Source organism: Castor canadensis, chromosome 12, assembly GCF_047511655.1.
Source record: "Castor canadensis chromosome 12, mCasCan1.hap1v2, whole genome shotgun sequence".
Taxonomy (NCBI): Eukaryota; Metazoa; Chordata; class Mammalia; order Rodentia; family Castoridae; genus Castor; species Castor canadensis.
The window spans coordinates 50,539,959-50,558,930 of NC_133397.1; the positions used below are offsets into that span (position 1 = coordinate 50,539,959).

At 34.6% G+C, this 18,972-nt stretch overlaps 1 protein-coding gene across 3 annotated transcripts in view; it reads right to left on the reverse strand.

Annotated features, from left to right (window-relative positions):
- Fancl (FA complementation group L) overlaps window positions 1-17,526 on the reverse strand; it is a 75,453-nt gene extending 57,927 nt beyond the window's left edge. For all 3 annotated transcript variants that reach the window (XR_012439695.1, XR_012439694.1, XM_020163862.2), the window contains exons 1-5: window positions 17,409-17,526; window positions 10,587-10,645; window positions 8,544-8,604; window positions 6,203-6,259; window positions 2-102 (exon numbers count right to left, since the gene is read on the reverse strand). Coding sequence is in view for 1 of the 3 variants with exons in the window: in XM_020163862.2 (XP_020019451.2) it covers window positions 2-102; window positions 6,203-6,259; window positions 8,544-8,604; window positions 10,587-10,645; window positions 17,409-17,504 (374 nt within the window). In the remaining 2 variants the exon portion in view is untranslated. The remainder of the gene's footprint in view (window position 1; window positions 103-6,202; window positions 6,260-8,543; window positions 8,605-10,586; window positions 10,646-17,408) is intronic.
- Window positions 17,527-18,972: the final 1,446 nt, after the last annotated feature.

Here is an 18,972-nt window from a genome sequence, read left to right on the forward strand (position 1 = left end):
CTTATCCCAACCAAGAGTTCCTATCTCTTCAATAAGGCTTGAGTAGTACTGGGGGGGAGGAGGTAGTGCATATAATTCTTGTCTATTCTTTAAAGCAGCTTCCTGTTTAAAAGAAGAAAACTTGAATCAGCTATAGAATGCTAGACAAAAAAAAGTTTTAGTACCTCATTACAAATGCAATTTCATAATCGCTTTAGTGCCTATCTAAAGAGCTTATTATTTTTATAGAAAACTTAGGTGATTCATTACTCCTCTTCTCGTAGAAAAACTCAGAGGACTACAACAAACAAAATTTCTATTTTATACAATGAAAAAACTTAAGATTTTATTATCCTTCTGGACTGGTATTCTACCAGAGATGAAAGAGTGAAAAATAAAAAGTACTTATCTTCAAGGCTTCACCATATTTCTACTCCATAGATACGATAAATGACACAAAACACCATGTGCCTGTAAGGAAAAGCCTGGAGTCTTTCTACAGTAACTAGTGATACCCTGGTGAACTACATCTTAACAAAAGTTCCTTCTTATCACAGTGAGTACCTACCTACTAATTTCTTTCACTGACATTCATTACTCTCTAACCAGGCAAAGCCAGTATTTCACTATTCATCTAGCTGATCATAGCCCCTTTCCTCGCTAAGTCCACCTATGATATCTTTAAAATGGTATATGATCCCTCAAACAAAACTAAAATTTACATTTTTTACAAAGCAATACAGACAACACTAGAATTGCTGAGATTAATAATTACCAATGACTTTCGAGTTACTAACAACATTTTATTTAAAAAAATAAATAAATATATTTATAAAATTCTTAGATGTTCATATGGTTTGGATTATCAAAAGATATTAGAAATTGAGCACCTCTTATCTAAAAATCCAAAATCTGAAATGCTCCAAAGTCCCAAACTTTAAGTGTCAACATGATGCCATGAGTGAAAAATTCCACACTGTAAAATTGTTTCATGCACAAAATTATTTAAAGCATTGTATAAAATTACCTCCAAGCTATGTGCATAAGGTATATATGAATCACAAATTTCATTTTAAACTTGGGTCCCCTCCCCAATATATCTTATAATGTATACACAAATATTTCAAGATCAGTAATAGTTCTAATGCCAAGCATTGTAAATATGAGAATAGTCAACCTGTATAAAAAATTTTTAAAAATAAGAAATCAGTGACAAAAACACATGAGAAGAGTTTTAAGATTACAAGCATTTCTGGTAAAATAACCCTAATAAAAGGTTGAAATTTTTATTCCTTTAAGTACATCTTTAATCTGCTATTGGTCCTTCTACTTTTTTTTTTTTTTTTTGAGACAAGGTCTCACTGTGTAGTCTAGGCCGACCTCAAACTTGTGATCCTCCAGCCTCAGCATCTCCTGAATGATAGGAATATGAGCTTATATCACCACACCTGGCTTTACACTTTTTCATTTAATAAGAATAGAATACTATTGAGATAATACTTAAAAGAACTGACTTTACAAAATGGCATTTCAGAATCAGGACTATTAACTGAAACTACTTCAGCCTAGTTCTGAACCTGCTTTAAGATGGAAAAAACAAGAAAGCAGATCCACAAAGCCAAGAAATCAGTATGGATTAATACAGGGTAAGCAACTAAGACACAAGACATATATTGTCTTTCTTTTTTTTTCCCCCACCCTTTATAGTGGTATTAGGGTTTGAACTCTGGGCCTTACACTTGCTAGGCAGATGTTCTACCACTTGAGCCACAACCTCAGCCTGCCTTTCTTCAATAACCTAAACATCTAATATAATCTAAAAATAGCCTGGTGGTCCAAACCAAAAAAAAAAAAAGTCTGCATGATTAAGAATGTCCTCTACTAGTTACTGAATAAAATGACTTAACACAGTTCTTACACTATAACTTTACACACTTTTTTTTTTGGTGGCCTTGAACTCAGGGCCTTCCATTTATTTAAAAGTACTCTACCTCTTAAACCATACCCAGGTGCACACTGTTTCTTTTGGGGAAAAAAAAATTTTTTTGCGATACTGGAGATGGTTTTGTGCATGTTAGACAAGCATTCTACTACTGAAATACATCTCCAGTTTTTTTGTTCTGCTTTTGTGAGAAAGGGTCTCGATTAAATTAACCAGGCTGGCCTTGAACTTGGGATCTTGCCTCAGCATCCTGAGTACATGGGATTATAGGCATTTGCCACCAATCTCTGCTTTTTTGTTATTTTTCTTACAGTGCCAGTGACTGAACTCAGGGCCTTGTGCATGGTAGATAAGCACTCTGTCACTAAGCTACATCCCCAGCCCTGAAATTTCTATTGTTATTCAAAAATATTAATTACTAATACCCATAAATACTAAAGGTAAAAATAAACTTGGATAATAAAAATGTATTTCAATCCCAGATTTATGATATTTGTAAACTCTACTTTGAGTCAGACCATCCTCCTCTAGGATGGGAACAGGTAACAAGGCAAGGGGAGAGAAACAACCATTCTTCACAGAGGAGCCAAAGGTACAGTAGGAAAGCTTTACCAGCATAGGCTTAAATCCTCACTTTTAGCATTTCTTAGTTTTGAGGCCTTAGGCTCGGATTAAAAAAAGGATTCAAGGACTGGGGGTGTGGCTCAAGTGATAGATCATTTGTCTAGCAAGGGCAAGGTCCTGAGTTCAAACTCCAGTACTGTATAAGATAGCTATGACTTAGAAATAAAATGGGTATTTAATAAATGATAGCTATAAAAAACTAAAAAAGGACTCAGGAAAAATGGAGGCAATTAATTCTTCGTATATAGTACGTGCTACTTAGAATAAAAAAGGTGCCAAAATGACCTTAAGAAGCTATTTCTTCTTATTGAAGCAATACTAAACCACTTTGAATTGTCAATAGCAACGCTGGTATTATAATTTTGATATAAACAAATGTAAACAGATATAGTAAAACTACAACTAAAATATAGTGTTATGGTTTGGATATGAAGTGTACCCCCAAAAAGGGCTCAAGTGCTGAAGACCTGGACCCCAGCTGGTGATGCTACTAACAAGTAACTGTATCATTAGTGTGCTTATTTCACTGGTGGATTTATCCACTGATGATTTCAGACCTGAATGGCACTGATGGAAGCTGAGTTGGTGAAGGGTATATCTTGTCCCTGGCCCCTTTTTGTCCATCTCTCTTCCTCCTATCCACCAGGAGGTGAGCCACTTTGCTCCAACATAGGCAGCCCCACTGTGATGTTCTGCCTCACCAGAACATCATGGGCCCAGAAGGAACAGAGCCAAGTAACCATGAATTGAAACCTCTGAAACTGTAAGCCAAAATAAATTCTTCCTCCCTTAAGTTGTTTTCTCAAGTATTTTGTCACAGCAACAAAAAGTGACTAACACAATTATCAAAAAACATAATAATGTTAATACCATTAGAAATCAGTATTTCTAAATATAAGAGATGCAAGCATAAAACCAAAGAAGTAAAAATCCAGTAATGCCAAATTTGAGTTGGAAATATCAATGTGAGCTCATGATTAATCATACTCTAAAATGTTTCCTACCTTTGTCCATTGAAATAGCCAAGAAGCAGTAACATCAAAGATCATGCCAGTTTCCAGATTTTGGCATTCAAATACCATTTCTTTCTCTCTCTCTCTCTCTCTCTCTCTCTCTCTCTCTCTCTCTCTCTCTCTCTCTCTCTCATGCATGCACGCACACATGCACACACACAAATATATATATAAATATGAATTTGGAGAAATGGCTGATTACAGGATGAATAAATAAGCCTGGGGAAACTAGTGTCAGAAAGCAAAGAAGGTTAGGTTATGTTAAAAGAACTCAGGAGCCAATATAAAAGGGCTTACAACTGACCAAAAATGGTACGCTTTAAGCATTGAAAAGAATGGATTAAAGTTAATCCAATAAATAAAATCTCATGAGTTCACAATGATACTTAAAAAAATCTTTAGTTCTATATGACAGTTGCTAGGCACCAATTCATTATTCTAAAAATTGATTTTTTAAAAAGAAACAAGCACTTATCCTATCTCTCTAGTATGAGCTTTACCTCAAATAAAGCTAAGAACTAATGAGGGTTTTTCTCTATAAAAACTTTCCACTAATAAATGCAGATGATGGAATTTTTAAAAATCACTATTTGAAGGCTGGGGATATATCCCAGTGATAGAGCACTTGCTTAGCATGCACGAAGCCCTGTGTTCAATCCCCAGTATATCAAGAGATTAAAAAATCACCATTTGCAAAATCTAACAGTGGATATAGGCAAGGATTTGTGTTGGATGCTAAAATTACTAAGTGACAAGCTAATGGGAAACTTTGCCTTGGATAGATCTAAACTTACTGATCAATCTTTACAAAATAAAAAAAGTAATCAGCAGACATCAAGTAACTCCTAACGAAATTTAAGTACAGAGCATCAAGGATTTTTTATCAAAACAAACGGACCCAAATCTGCTGAGAGCTGTAGCTCTAACACCCAGATTGTAAAGGAGGTATAAAGTGAGCATTCCTATCTCAGATGCTTGGGGTAAGAAGCGTTTAGGATTTCAATTTTTTTTTAATTTGGAATATCTACATATACATAACGAGATATCTTAGGGATGGAACCAAAACCGAAACACAAAATTATTTACATTTCATATATACCTTATACACGCAGCCTCAAGGTAATTTTAAGCAATAGTTTAATAATTGTACATTACATAAAGTTCGATGGCATGAAATTTTCCACTTGTGGCATCTGGTCAGTTTCAGATAACGGATGCTCAATCAACCTTTCGAAGAATATGTTAAAAATATTCCATGAAGGCTGGCAGAGTGGCTCAAGTGCTAGAGCACCTGCCTAGCAAGCATGAGGCTCTGAGTTCAAACCTCAGTACTGTCAAAAATAAATAAATAAGATTACATGAATACCTAACAAACTAAAGTCACAATGTGAGAAATTTTACAGGACACATAATTTCATATATCCAACAAATGACAGATGACATGAAAGAAAAGGAATAGGGTGATGAGATGTTGCATAAACTAACTACACTACAAATCTTATATAAGATTTAAGAGACATATCAACTAAACATAAAGTGTGGACCTTGTCAATACTGATACAAACAAAGCAGCCTTAAGGAATTATCAGTAACTTCATTGAGCTTATAATTATATATCTAAAACAAGATGAAATCAATTAGCTGTAGGAGATACATAGTGATATATTTATAAAGAAATGAATTCAATATCCAGGACTTCCTTTTAAATACTTTTAAAATATTTTTTAATACTTTTAAACACTACTCTTTCTTCTAAAAAAAAAAAAAAAGTTAGGGGAAGAAATATGAATGGCAAAATGTCGAATCAGATCATAGTCTAATTATATTTACTCTAATCCTCTTTTATGTTGAAAATGTGGGTAATAAGAAAGTTTTAAGAAAATCAGGGAGAAGGGTGTTGGTACCAGCGGGATGGGGGAGGTGGTGGGGAAAGGGGGTGAGAGGTTGAATATGGTGCAAAAAATGTGTACACATGTGCACATGTACATAAATGCAAAAATGATACCTGTTGAAACTATTCAAGGAATCGGGGGAGGGGGAAATAAAGGAGAGTTGTGGAGGGGATGAATTCTAGTATGATATACTTGACACACTGTAAGAACTTTTGCAAATACCACAATGTACCCCCACCCAGCAAAACAAATAAAAAAGAAAATAGTAAAATGTCTACAGGACAAATTAAATAATCAAGTATTTTGTGCAAAACTGATTAACTGAATAAGCAATTACCATTTTAACTATACACATGTATATACATATATATGTATGCATACATGCAATATATAATATAAATATATTTAGCAATAAATATTCAGGAATATATAGATGTATACAAAATTATTTATATTTAACATTATGCCTTTAAGTATGACCACCTAATCTCTCCTTGGATGTTAAATCCTCTGATAAACCAGCAATACATTTTATTTCTTCAGTATCTGCCCAGCACTAGCATCAAAGGTACCAAGTTTATGATACAATCAAAGTTCAAGAAAAGTACCATCCACATTTAAGTACATAGTAAAAAAAAATAAAGTGACTGAAGATTGACAAGTTTTAAATTCTAATAATGTTAGCTTTTAGAGGTTCTGGAAACAATCAAGACTTACAGAACACATTCACAATGTTAGAAAAAAATTCTTACCAAAATCATCTTCAACTCCATCATAAAGCTCATTAGATCAGGAGAGTGCTGCATTCTCTAAATCAAAACATTTCTAATTAATTTCATATGTAAAATGAATACTCCATTCACTGAAAATGAAATATAAGTTGAAATGGATGTGAAAAACATAGCTATATTTACATCTTAGAAGTATTAAGTGGGGAAGTATTGATCATCATCCCTACTGCTCCTACCAAGATCATTTTGAAAGAGTAACTAAAACTCTCAAATCTAATTTGGTGTCACTGAAAACCTCACACATTCCTGACCCTTTAATATTGTTTACCACCAAGTTAAAGCTAACAAATCATATCACTATTTTACAAAAGAAGAGGAGGACAGAGGGAGAGAAGGGAAGAAGGGGAGTGATATGAATGAAAAGAGGAAATTAAGTATAAAAATCATAATCATAAAAATAAATTTAAGTTGTAAAAAGTCTGATTAAAGTAATGAATTAACAATAGCTTATCAAAAATACTGCATATTTTTTCTTGACCTTAAAGAACACTGATCGCTATGTTTGTCCTTTCATAACTCAAACTAATTCAAAAGAAAAGAAACATTCAATAAAATGAAAATGATAGAAAGGAAATAATTTCTAAAATGGAATGAACATTTAACAGCTATGGTTCCATTTCCCAGACAAAAATTATAAGGAAGCAAAGAAACTGTCAAGTCTTATATTGCTTTCTCAGAACACATCATTTCTCTGCTTGAAATAAAAACACTGCATTTTTGCTGCACTGCACCAATACCACACAGTTCTTAACAAAGTTAAGTATAAAACTGTTCAGTCATTTCAGATTAGAAAAATAAGAATCAGGTATTTCAATATTGTGTGAAGGCATATCATTCACTATCTTAACCTAAATCTGAGTGGGTACATATTTGCAGAATAAATCTTAGATTACACCTTCTTCTGTATGGTATTTCTTTCCTTTACTTTATAGCAGATGAGTAATAAATTATACCAAAGTTCTGCAAACTACAGTTCAGAGGCTAAATCCAGATCAATACCTATTTTTATTAAAAAGTTTTATTGGAATGTGGCCATGCCCACTCATTCACCATTTGCCTCTGGTTGCTTGGGTGCTATAAGAACAGAGAGAAGTAGTTTTAACAGAGACTGATGACCCACAAAGCCTGAAAAGGTTATTATGGTCCTTCACAGAGTAAGTTCTTTGACCACTTGGTCCATATTTACTAAAAATGATACAAGAGAAAATAGTATTCAACTAAACGTTGGAAAAAAATGCAACTCAAACTAATACTAGGTTCTGCTTGACCAATTGAAGCTCAAAGACAGTAATAAAGTAGTTAAGACTCTTTTAGGAATTTTCTTGATGAATTAGTAGAGAAAAATGTTATGCTGAGCCTTCATTAACACTTTTTTCAGACTACTTAAATATGTCAACAAGTCATTCTTAAACTTTAAGTGTAAGATATAAACAGTCATAGAAATGGGGAGAACAGAGTGAAAAAAGAAAGAAAATAGAGTAAAATAATTTAAACATGTCATTAAAAATCTGCTGTAACTATACTGTTAGTATGACAGCTTACATTCTATAAATTATTCTCTCTTATATTTCTTTGTGACTCAGTAATGGTTCATGTGAGTGATTCTCCTTGTCAGTTATCCCATATAACTTGCTTTTGTAAAATAGAAAAAAATATAGGAAACCAGAAAAAAACAAAGAAATGAATAAATCATCAAAAAGTACAATTCTGTAACATTTATTTTTCTACAGTAGGCATCTTATTATTTTCAGTTGCTTCAGTAACAATGCTTTTTTTTTTTAATTTGCTGAAATCCTTGAAGGAATTTTCAGACAGAGGAACCCTAAGCACTAACTGAGGTACCCTGCTTGTCTCTCCTCTCATTATCCAAGTACATAGGATCCTAAGTAAATTTCTCTCACACCTTTTCCATGCTAATCTAAAGCTAAAATCTCCCATTTTTTCCACAGATAGTCTAGGTCCAAGTTTTTGTTTGTTTGTTTTCCATCACCACTATTCAGTTTCAAAAGAAAAAATCATCCAGGAAATAATGAAAAAGGATGCATTTGGAAATCTTAAGTCTAAAGAATGCAAATCAATTTCAACACAAATTCTGACTGGAGGTAAAAGCATCACCCCACCCGACCCCCCAAAAAATTTTTATATAGATCCTTAAACTTTCTAACAGTTTGAATTGAAACCTACAAAAAACTGGGCCACTGTTAAACCTGTCTGTTATAACATACCGCAAAGCAGATCTTTAAAGAGTAAATTTAGTAATTTCTTATTCTCATTTAAAGCATAAACCAGTTAAAAGACTCACCTGTTGGACTATTTGATTGTATCCATTAAGAATTGTTTTCAGCTGCCAACTACACAGTAATCTAAAATTTGAACAGGACAAAATAATTTATTCATTGTTCAGAATTAAAAAGAGAAAACTTATTTTATGCTAACACACATGCACATATAATCAAAAGGATGACATAAACGTAATTCTGACAAGTTAATAAAATTTTTGCCTCTTATACTGTTGAAAGTCCTGTCTTCAAACTGTCAGTATTAATTTTACTTCAGAATATAAATAACTGCAATCAGTAAATGGCATTCAAACAAGTATTTTTTTTTAACATATCTAAAGCAAAGTTTTCTAGTGAACTAGATTCTTCTCCAAGGTAGGCTAAATATAACCAACAGTTTGGATCATAATGTATCAAATTTACATTTCAAAAAGCATATGTAGCAATATATTCTTCAAATTCCAAACTACTCTGAATATATACTTTTAACTGTATCACCACTGTATAGGTGGTGATAAAGTTCATCTATCTCCTAGCTTTCTTCACCTTGCTCTTAATATTGGTTAGGTAAGCAACTTTTCTAAAGAATTACTTACCTATAAGTAGGAAGTTTCTCTGAGTTTTCCAAACTATGGCCTTTCTAAACGATCACAATTCCGTCCATTCCTGGTTTGTTAAACCCCATACCCACTCTGTCTCCCCTATCGGTGGCAGAGTAGTTCACTCAGCTGTCCATGGTGACACCCTCTCCAAATGTGCTTCCCATACCTTGCTACCAACATGATCACTTCATTAATTATCTCATTACTGCGTATCCTTAACTTATTTTCTACTAGTTTTTTTCTTAATGAATTAATTTAAGTATATATCATCTTTTAAAAATCAATCGTCCTTGAGTGCATCCTCGTCTAGTCTGGGCTTTTCTTCAAAGTAGCTTATAGTTTTCTATTTCCTTTCTACTCACTAATCCAGTCCAAAATCCAATACAACCTGCTTTTCCACCACTGCACAAACCCTATTCATATCTAACCTGATCCCTTTGCAACACTCATGGATGCTCACCAATCATTTCTCCAGGCTCTTTATTCAGCTTCAGAGATACTACGACACAAATTGTCTACTTACTCTTCTGCTCAATTCTACTCATCTTAAGTTCCCCTTCAGTTGCTAGTCCTTTAAATGTTGGTATGCCCTCAAAGTCATCTCACGAGCCTTCTCTTTTCATCCCACAGATAGAAAACTAGGAAGTCTATTTATGCTCAGGGCTTCAAATCACATGCTAACTGCGACTCCCACAGACACCTTTACTCCAAGTCTTACACACAAGTTCCATACCAATACATGAGTACCCACTAAATAGCTCCTGTTGATATTTGACAATCAATATACCTTAAAACCATCTCCCTCCCACTTCTCCATCTGTGAACTCTTTTGGAGTTTGGTAATCTGAGCCAAAAACTTGGGAAGCATCCTCTATTCTTCTTTCCCTCTTACCTTTGCTTTGAATTAGTCACAAAATCCTATCAACTCTATTCATAAACACCTCTACATTCCTTTCCTTTCACTCTACTCCAGAGATATTTAGGGATATAGAATTAAGATTTCTGGCGATGCCTAAATTTCTGGTTTCATCTCCTGACTAGTTGTCTCTACCAACAGTAAATGTTGATACATAATTTATACCAGGACTATATTAATAATTTGGGTCTTCCCACATTATCTTACTACATATGAATAACACTGGTCAAAAGTTGAGGAAAGAGTCTAATCCTTTTGCATTTTCCCTTTATACTCTTATTCCATACTTGTTAAGAAAAGTATCCCCAATTGCTATTTACTGCTTAAATTTAAAAAGTAGAGAATTAACATGTCACCTCCAAAAAGCATTTCAGTAACAAAGACATTATTTGCAAATGTCACACTTACTTGGAAAAATCAGAAATGTTTTGAGTTTGTTGCCAGCAGTTATTTATAATCATTTCAGGCAAAACTCTAGTCACTAAAACCATTTTATACAGGCTGCCTATCCCACCATGATACATGCATATAACTAAACACCACATCACCTTGCATTCTTCAGTTGTAAATCTTCAGGCAACAATATTCTAAGGTGGAAATCTCTTCCCTACAAAAAATATTAAAAAGATTCACTCAAACTTTCATCTTTCACTTAATCATGATGAGAAGTAAAACAGAATCACATAAAAAGGCAGTATTTTCATAAATTTTCTAAAAGATATCAAATTTATCCAAGTTATTTTTCAAATAACTAGAAAAATACAAGCATTTGGGAGAAATAACTCAACATTATATATCAAAAACTTTGTAAGGGCTAGGAAATCAAAACACTAAATTAAGGCCTCATCTTTAAAGAGAAGGTAACACAGACAACACAAGAAAGACTATGAAATTGTTAGTGGACATGTATTTCTTTGGAAGTAAGTTTACAAAAAAAGGAATTCCTTTAAATTGCTTTGAATATAGAAGAAAAATCATAATGGAAAAAAAGAACACATAATACATTATCGGCTCCATGTTTGCAACTTTCTAAATTTTAACAAAATGAGAATATATTTCCAAAAATGTAATCATTTAGACATAAAAGAAATACATTTGCAAATCAGAGTATATTTAATTCTTTCATACTAGTTGAACCTTTAATTATATAAAATCAATAACATTAAATACTACTTTAATCTAAATATTCACTTGGCTATACATTTGAATATACAGAATTTTATTTGTGAGTCTTCCTAAGGAAAGGAAAGATTGTTCTCTGAAAAATATATTCAGTTTTACTTTCTTTGGAAAGTGAATGAGTAAAGAGTTTAAACTTTGTAACTTAAATAGGATAATACATGTGAAATTTGAGCAAAAATAAGCAGAAAAAGATAAACAGAAATGTAATCTTTTACTCCAACAATATAAAATGAAAAGAGTAATAAAATTCTTGAAAAACAATTACCATGTGGAATTTTAGCACAGACTCCCTCAAAGCAGATTCAAAAACAGAGGAACACAATTAAATGTACCCCATAACCTTTACTTTCATGGTAATATTACAGTTCTGACTTTCATTACATTTAAATGTCCTTTAAAAAAAAATGAAACAAAATGTACTACTGACCTTTTCAAAAGGTCAAGTAACAATAATTCACTATTTCATTAAAGCAGTAAAAGGTATTACGCAGTAACTTTAACCTAACTTTACAGACATCCCACACATAGGTGTAAGAACAAGCTAGAATTATTCACATCTTACATGAAAACAGTAAAACTACTGTAGAAATTTGTGTTGTTACCTGAAAGAATAAAAATCCAAAGTCCCTTCTTTGGGAAATACAGCCATTTCAAAAGGTCAAATGACAAGTTACATGCCATAATACTTGTTTGATTCAAGAAAATACCGTAAATCAGGCATTTTGTAGTTAAAGCATGTAAAAAAAAAAAGACTTGTTTTTCAAAAGGCATATTTTTCCAAGCATGCAGAAAACAGGAGATATGTGTAAACCTGAATTTTTCCCCTACATCTTCCCCACAAAACTATACTAATCAATATTAGAAACAAAATTGCAAAAATCCCGTATTTCCAACCAGAAGACAGCAAACACAATAAACTTCAAATTGCCTGTAGTAAGAAAAATACAATCCATTTTCAGTAGAGCCCCCTCTGGGACTCCCACAGCAATTAGTCAAGAGTGTTAGTGGAAAAACACTCATGAGAGAGAGAATGGGAAGTATTAGACTAAATACAAAAACAATATTGTAGAATTCTGATAGGTCAGAGAACTAACTACAAAAGTGCAACAGTGTGACAACAAAAGTCAATGACAGCCGGGGTGGCACTGCGTATCTTCTATGCATCACTGCTATGGTTTGGGGAAGTTGCTGGAATTCTTGAACTGGAAACTTAATCCCCAAAGTCATATGTTAATGGCCTTGGGAAGGAATTTAGGATTAGATGAGGTCATGATGACGCTACTGGCTTTGTAAGAAGAGCAAGAAAGACCAAGCTTGTGTAATTGCTCTGTTTTAATATGTAATGACCTTTTTCATACCATGACATAGCAAGAAGGTCCTCACAAGAAGCTAACAAGCTGTCAGCACTGTGCTCCTGGACTTCCCAGTCTCCAAAAAGGAGAGGTATATACACCTTTGTTCTTTATAAATTACCTGGCATGTAACAGCAACAGAAAACAGACTGAAGATGAACACAGCAAATGAGCTGACATAGGAGATGAAAATAGAATTATACAAAAGAACAATACAAAATGCACAAAAATAGAGAAGACACAAAGAATACATTGGACAAAAACAAAATAGCAAGACAGCAGATGTAAATTCAACAGTGCCAGTATCACATTAAATGTAAATGATCTAAGCACCCCCAAGTAAACAGCAGTGATTGTCAGATTCCATAAAAAAGCAAAGTTCAGAAGAAAGCCACTTTAAATAAAAAGACACAAGTAAGCTTAAAGAATGGAAAAAGATGAACAATGGTAACATAAGCCAAAAGAAAGCTGGAATCACTATAGTAATACCAAAAACTATACAAACTTCAGAGAAAAGATTATTACTAGGTATAAAATGGGTCATTTCATAATCATAAGGAATACAGTTTACCAAACTGACTTTACCAACAATCCTGAAAGTTTTATGCACAGAACTTTAAAATACATGGAGGAAAAACTGATTGAAATGAAAATTTAACAATTATAGTTAGACATTTTAACATTTCATCTCGCTAATTCACAGAATAAGAAGACACACACACACACACACACACACACACACACACACATACAAAACAGAACGCTTAAAGAGCACTATGAATCAACTTGCTCTGACATTCACAGAGCAGTCCACTCAACAGAACACTTACCAAGATAGACCATATTCTGGACCATTAAATAAGTTTCAATAATTTTAAAGGAATTCAAATCATATCAAGTTTTTTCTGTGACCAATATGGTATTAAATTACAAATCAATAACAAAAGGGTATGTGGAAAGTCCCAAATATTTAAAAGACAAATCATAGTGAAAGAAGGTCATGCGATCAAAGAAAAACTTAAAAAGCAATCTGCACTGAATAAAAATGAAACCACATCAAAACAAAATTTGTGTAATATAGATAAAGTAGTGTTTAGAGAAAAATTTAAAGTAGTAAACATCTCTCATGTTTAAACAGTCTATTAATGATCTAATCTACTTGAAAAAAATAAGAACCTAAAGATCAGAAATCAAAAAATAGGAACAGAAAAATGGAGAAAAATCAATGAAACAAAACAAGTTCTTTGAAGAAATCAATAAAATAGTAAATCTCTCTATCCAGACACATCAGAACAAAAGAAAGAAGACACAAATTAACCTATAGCAGGAATTGGAACTGAAAGCATTTTTAAGATATACTCATAAATTATATGACATTTCTATTGGTAGGAGTTGGTGCCCAATCTCCCTTCATTTGAATATGGACTGAATTTAGAGACTTGCTTCTAACAGACAGAATAAAGCCAGAGTAAAATTGTGTGACTTCAGAGCAAAGGAATAAAACACAATGTGCAGTTTTATGTTTGACCGCTGTTATCACTCAATGAAAGGAAGCGAGCTGCCATTTACTCAAGCAACATTATAGAGATCCATGAGTTAAGAAATGAATCCATGAGTTAAGGAATGGATTAGTTGTATAAACAAATAAGGGTGGAAGCAAATTTTGCAAGGCTGGTCAACCTTTATTTTATTTTATTTTTATTTTTGGTGCTGGGGACCAAACTCAGGGCCTTGCACTTGCCAGGCAAGCGCTCTTCCACTGAGCTAAATCCCCAACCCCGCAAAATTATTTTTTTTTTGGATGAGATTGGTGTTTGAACCCATGGCATTGCACTTGCAAAGCAGGCGCTCTACTGTTTGAGCCACATCTCCAGTCCCTGGTCAACCTTTAAATAACCAAAGTATTAGCAAACAGCATTATTGCAAGTTTGTGAGACCCTGACCAACTAAATTGTTCCCAAATTCCTGATCTGCAGAAGCAGGTAACTAATGTTTGTTGTTTTAAGCCACTAAGACTTGAAAAAGTTATGGAGCAAAAAACAACCAATATATGAAACATTATCACAGATCCTGAAGACATTAAAAGGATAAGGAAATATCATCAATAACTTTTAAGCCACTAAATTCAAAAAGTGGATGAAATGGACAAATTACTTGATGAAAACTACCAAAACTCATCCAAGAGGAAAGAACATAATAGAGGATACATCTTCTTTATAATCACAAATGGATCACTCACCGATAAAAGAAAAAAGCAAATGAATATTTATTAGGTCACAGAAAAATATGTCACTAAATTCCACAAAGTAGATATTTTAAAAACAATACTATAGGACTGGAGGTGTGGTTCAAACACCTGCCTACCAAGAGCAAAGCCCTGAGTTTAAGCTCTGGCAACACACACACACACACACACACAAACACACAAGACTACCTCATCACAGTGCAATAAAACTAGAAATAAGAAAATTAAAAGAAGAAATAAGAAAGGACATTCCACCAGAAAAATTGAAAAACTTTAACAATAGAAATTATATAGCTTCTAAAAAAATACTGATGACACACCACTATAGTACCTATAGGACACTTTTAAAATAGTAATAAGAGAAAAATGCAAAGCCTTAAAAACTTGTATAAATAAAACTGTGCTATCGCTGGTCAAATCTGGGACTATTTGAGCATCAAAATAAAGTAAGTAATGGTCATAATGAATTAAATAATTTTTTTGCATCCATGAGTCAGTTCTGGTAAAAATAACTAAATGGGAAAGAAGGGAAGGTTACTTTTTACAGTAAAATGTCAGTTCATAAATGTAGAAGAGATGATAGTGTTAGAGCATCATCATCTGGCCACCACTGCAGTAATAACTCAAGTGACACTCAACAGATTCTAAAAGGAGGGCATGTGAAAGCTTTATGCCTCAAAGTACCTCCCTGAAAGTATTTGCTAATTACAAGAGATATCTGGCAGATGTCACCCTAACCAGGTGATTAAAATTAACATCTTCAACAATGGCATCAGTTGACTCATGTGCCATGAGAAGAAGTACACAATATTCTTTCCATGGTAACTTTGCCCAAATGCATAAACTGAATTTATTGGTGAGGAAAGATTAAACCCATAGTGACTGAATTCTATCTAATAACCTAAACTCAAAAAATGTCAAGTTCATGAAAAACAAACACATACAAAGAACTATTGCAGGTTAAAGAGACACAACCATTAAATGTCATGTGGAACTTTACATCAGAAAGTGGGAGATGAAGGAAGTATAAAGGATGTAATTGTACCATTAACAAATTTGAATAAAAACTCCAAGTTCAGTAATGGTTTGGATTATGATTAAATATCCTGATTTTAGCAACTGTACTGTGGTTAGGACGAGTGTGTCCTTGTTCTTATGAAATGTATACTGAAGTATTTAGGGATAAAGGAGCACTAGGATTTAATCTCAAATGGCTCAGGAAAATATGTATATATTCCCACCACATTCCACACTCAGCTAATGCAAATGGGACAAATATAAACTGGTGAATATGGGCAAAGAGTATATTGAATGAAATTCTTCGTACACCCTTGACACTTTTCCATAAACTTGGGAAATGTAGAAAACATATTTAGGCAATTAAACAGTATTTAGATTAAGATTTAAATAAATTTGTGCTTAAGGAAGGCACAAATTACAACTGTAGGCACAGCAAAGGTAAAAAAAATCATAGAATTGTGATGACTGCACACGTTTTCTAAGGGGTTTTAGCACACATAGACAAACATGATACATTACTAAAAGTGCCTAAAATTAAGTATAGCATGGCTCTTGGGAAAAAAAAACCTACAAGTTAGTAATAACTTTTTAAACTTTTCTAAATGTTGTGTGAAAGTGAATCCTGTTTCTAACTAGGTAATTCAACAACTGAGTAAGCAAAGTTAGGCTAACTTTTTTCCATATGTAATAATGAATTATAACCTCTACTTTCCGTGATGGTCACATGAATTTGAAAACACACTTAACAGCTCAAGCATAGAGTTTATAACCTTTCAGTAATCACAGAACATTTTGATTAATCCCACTTTCTAGTAATCTTAGGGACACGTAAAAGTTATCACTTAGCAAGTGGATTTGATATTGCACTCAACATTTTTGGAGGATTATATTCTTTGAGGAGACTTCAAACCATACAGTAATTCCTAGGACGACCCCTATGTTTCAGGACTATGGAAGTAGGGGGACGCAGCGGGGTGTCAGGTTCAGAAAGGAAAAGTCTATGCTCAAGGTCCAAACCAAAGGTAACCTGGGGCAAAGCAAAGGGGAAAACCTGGGACTGCAATCAGATAGCCCAAGCTGGAAGAGAATGGGATACAATCGCCACCTCTGCAGTTTCCCAAGCCTTGACTTCCTGAATTATAAAACGAGAACAATGACTATTTTTACATGTCTGAGGGCTGAGACAGGGAACCTGGCGAACGCTTTGTGAACTTAAAAACCGTGCACGAATTACCAAGTGTAATGAACTCCGTAAAAAAAGAAATTAACTTCGAGACTAAGATTTCCCACAAAATACCCGACGCAGAGATGCTCAGGTACACAGGACTTGACAGAGAGTCAAAAGGCTGTTTCCTCCAAAACACTCCTCCGAAGACACCCAAGTGAGCATCTCGGAAGTCCCGGAACCTGCCACTCAACCCGCCGGGGGGCGTGGCCACGCCACGGCACGCCCCGCCTCCTCGCGGCCCTCGGCGGGAGTCGGATTTCCTGACGAGCCGCGCGCCGTCCCACTCAAGCCCCGTGCGTCTGGGCTGCTATCCACGCCCGTTAGGGACTTCTCAGAAAAGTACCTGAGCCGAAACGAAACCCTCATACACAGTTTTCGCCCGGTTCTGGGGCAGAAGCAGCGGACACTGGCGCAACAGGTCCCTCCCCGTCACCGCCATGGCGTGCCTATCGTGGAGTCGCACATGCGCAATCCACAGGCGCCGGCCCGCTGCGGGGCGGAAACCGGCGTTGGCGGGAAGAGTCTTGGGCTTCCGGCGTCCGGGGTTGACCCGGGCAACGCTGCTCAGTGGGACCTCCATCAGTTCCCAACCCGCAGGAGCGCGCTGTCAGATCCACAGGTGTGACTGATCAGGATCACTGGAAGCTTGGTTGTCCCAATAACCCTTTTGGTGGTTTTATTTGATTTTATTGAAAGCTTGCTACAGCTTTGGAGCCCCAAAGTTTTGCAGTCTGCATTTTTGTACCACTTCTGCGCTGAACTTGACTCACCTCCCCTTCTTTGCTGTTGGCCTCGCCCCTAGAGGATCTCCTGTATGCCATTAGCATACACTATAACTTACTCTGCATATTATAAGGCATTATACTACATTCAATAAATCATATACATGTGTTATGGTTCTGTGACTTACCGGTTTTAATCACATACTGTATTTGAGAAACACACATAGATATATATTGATGGTGACACAAGCCAACCCTGGACCAGTTCTGGTGTACTGCACATACAAATATGTAAAGTAAAACATGAAAGAAGTTTGCTGATGGACTCAGTGAACTAACTTCTCTGTCAACACTTGCAATATGTTTTGCTAATTCAAAAGTGGTAACCATTCCCTTTTACTAAAGGTTGATTAAATAAGAAATTTGTTAACTGTATTTATAATTATTTGATATGGCAACTACTATTCAATGCATCACACTTTTGAGCTGTACTATTTGCCAAACATCATTGAGCTATGAGAACGGTTGTGCAAAGATGGGTAATATGCTCCCCTCCCATCTTTATTAACTTCAAACTGGAATTGTACTTTTCAAAATTCTCTGAGGTTCACAAGAATTGTCACAATATTCTGGGTACTTAGGGAAAATAAGGATGCTATAATAGTGAACAGATACCAATTACACCAAAGCAGGGGTTCTCAAAATGTAATCTATTTGGAACCAGCAGCAACAGCTTCACTTGAGAACTTTATAGAAATGCAAATTTTCTTCTTTATTTTTTCCATTTTCATACATAAATACATAATATTTCTACCATACTCACCCTCCTACACCCTCTCCTTATATCCTACCCTTTCCCACTGGTGCCTACCCTCCCCCCAGAGGACCTGGTCTCCATTTCTGAAAAAAGACAGTTTTGTTTATATAAGATAGCTATACAAGGTGCATAGTGAGGGGGTAAATTCAACTACAATATATTGTAAGAACTTCAGTAAATGTCGCAATGTAACCCCAACACAAATAAATAAATTTGGAAAGGAAAAAAAGAAATGCAAATTGCCAACCAAGGTGGAGTTCAGGACATACTGCCCCAAAATATGGCACCTTGGCATTTGAGGGGACAACAAAACCTAGAAAGCTCATTTTCACCTTCTCCCTTGTCCTCATTGGAGACTTGCCTTCTCT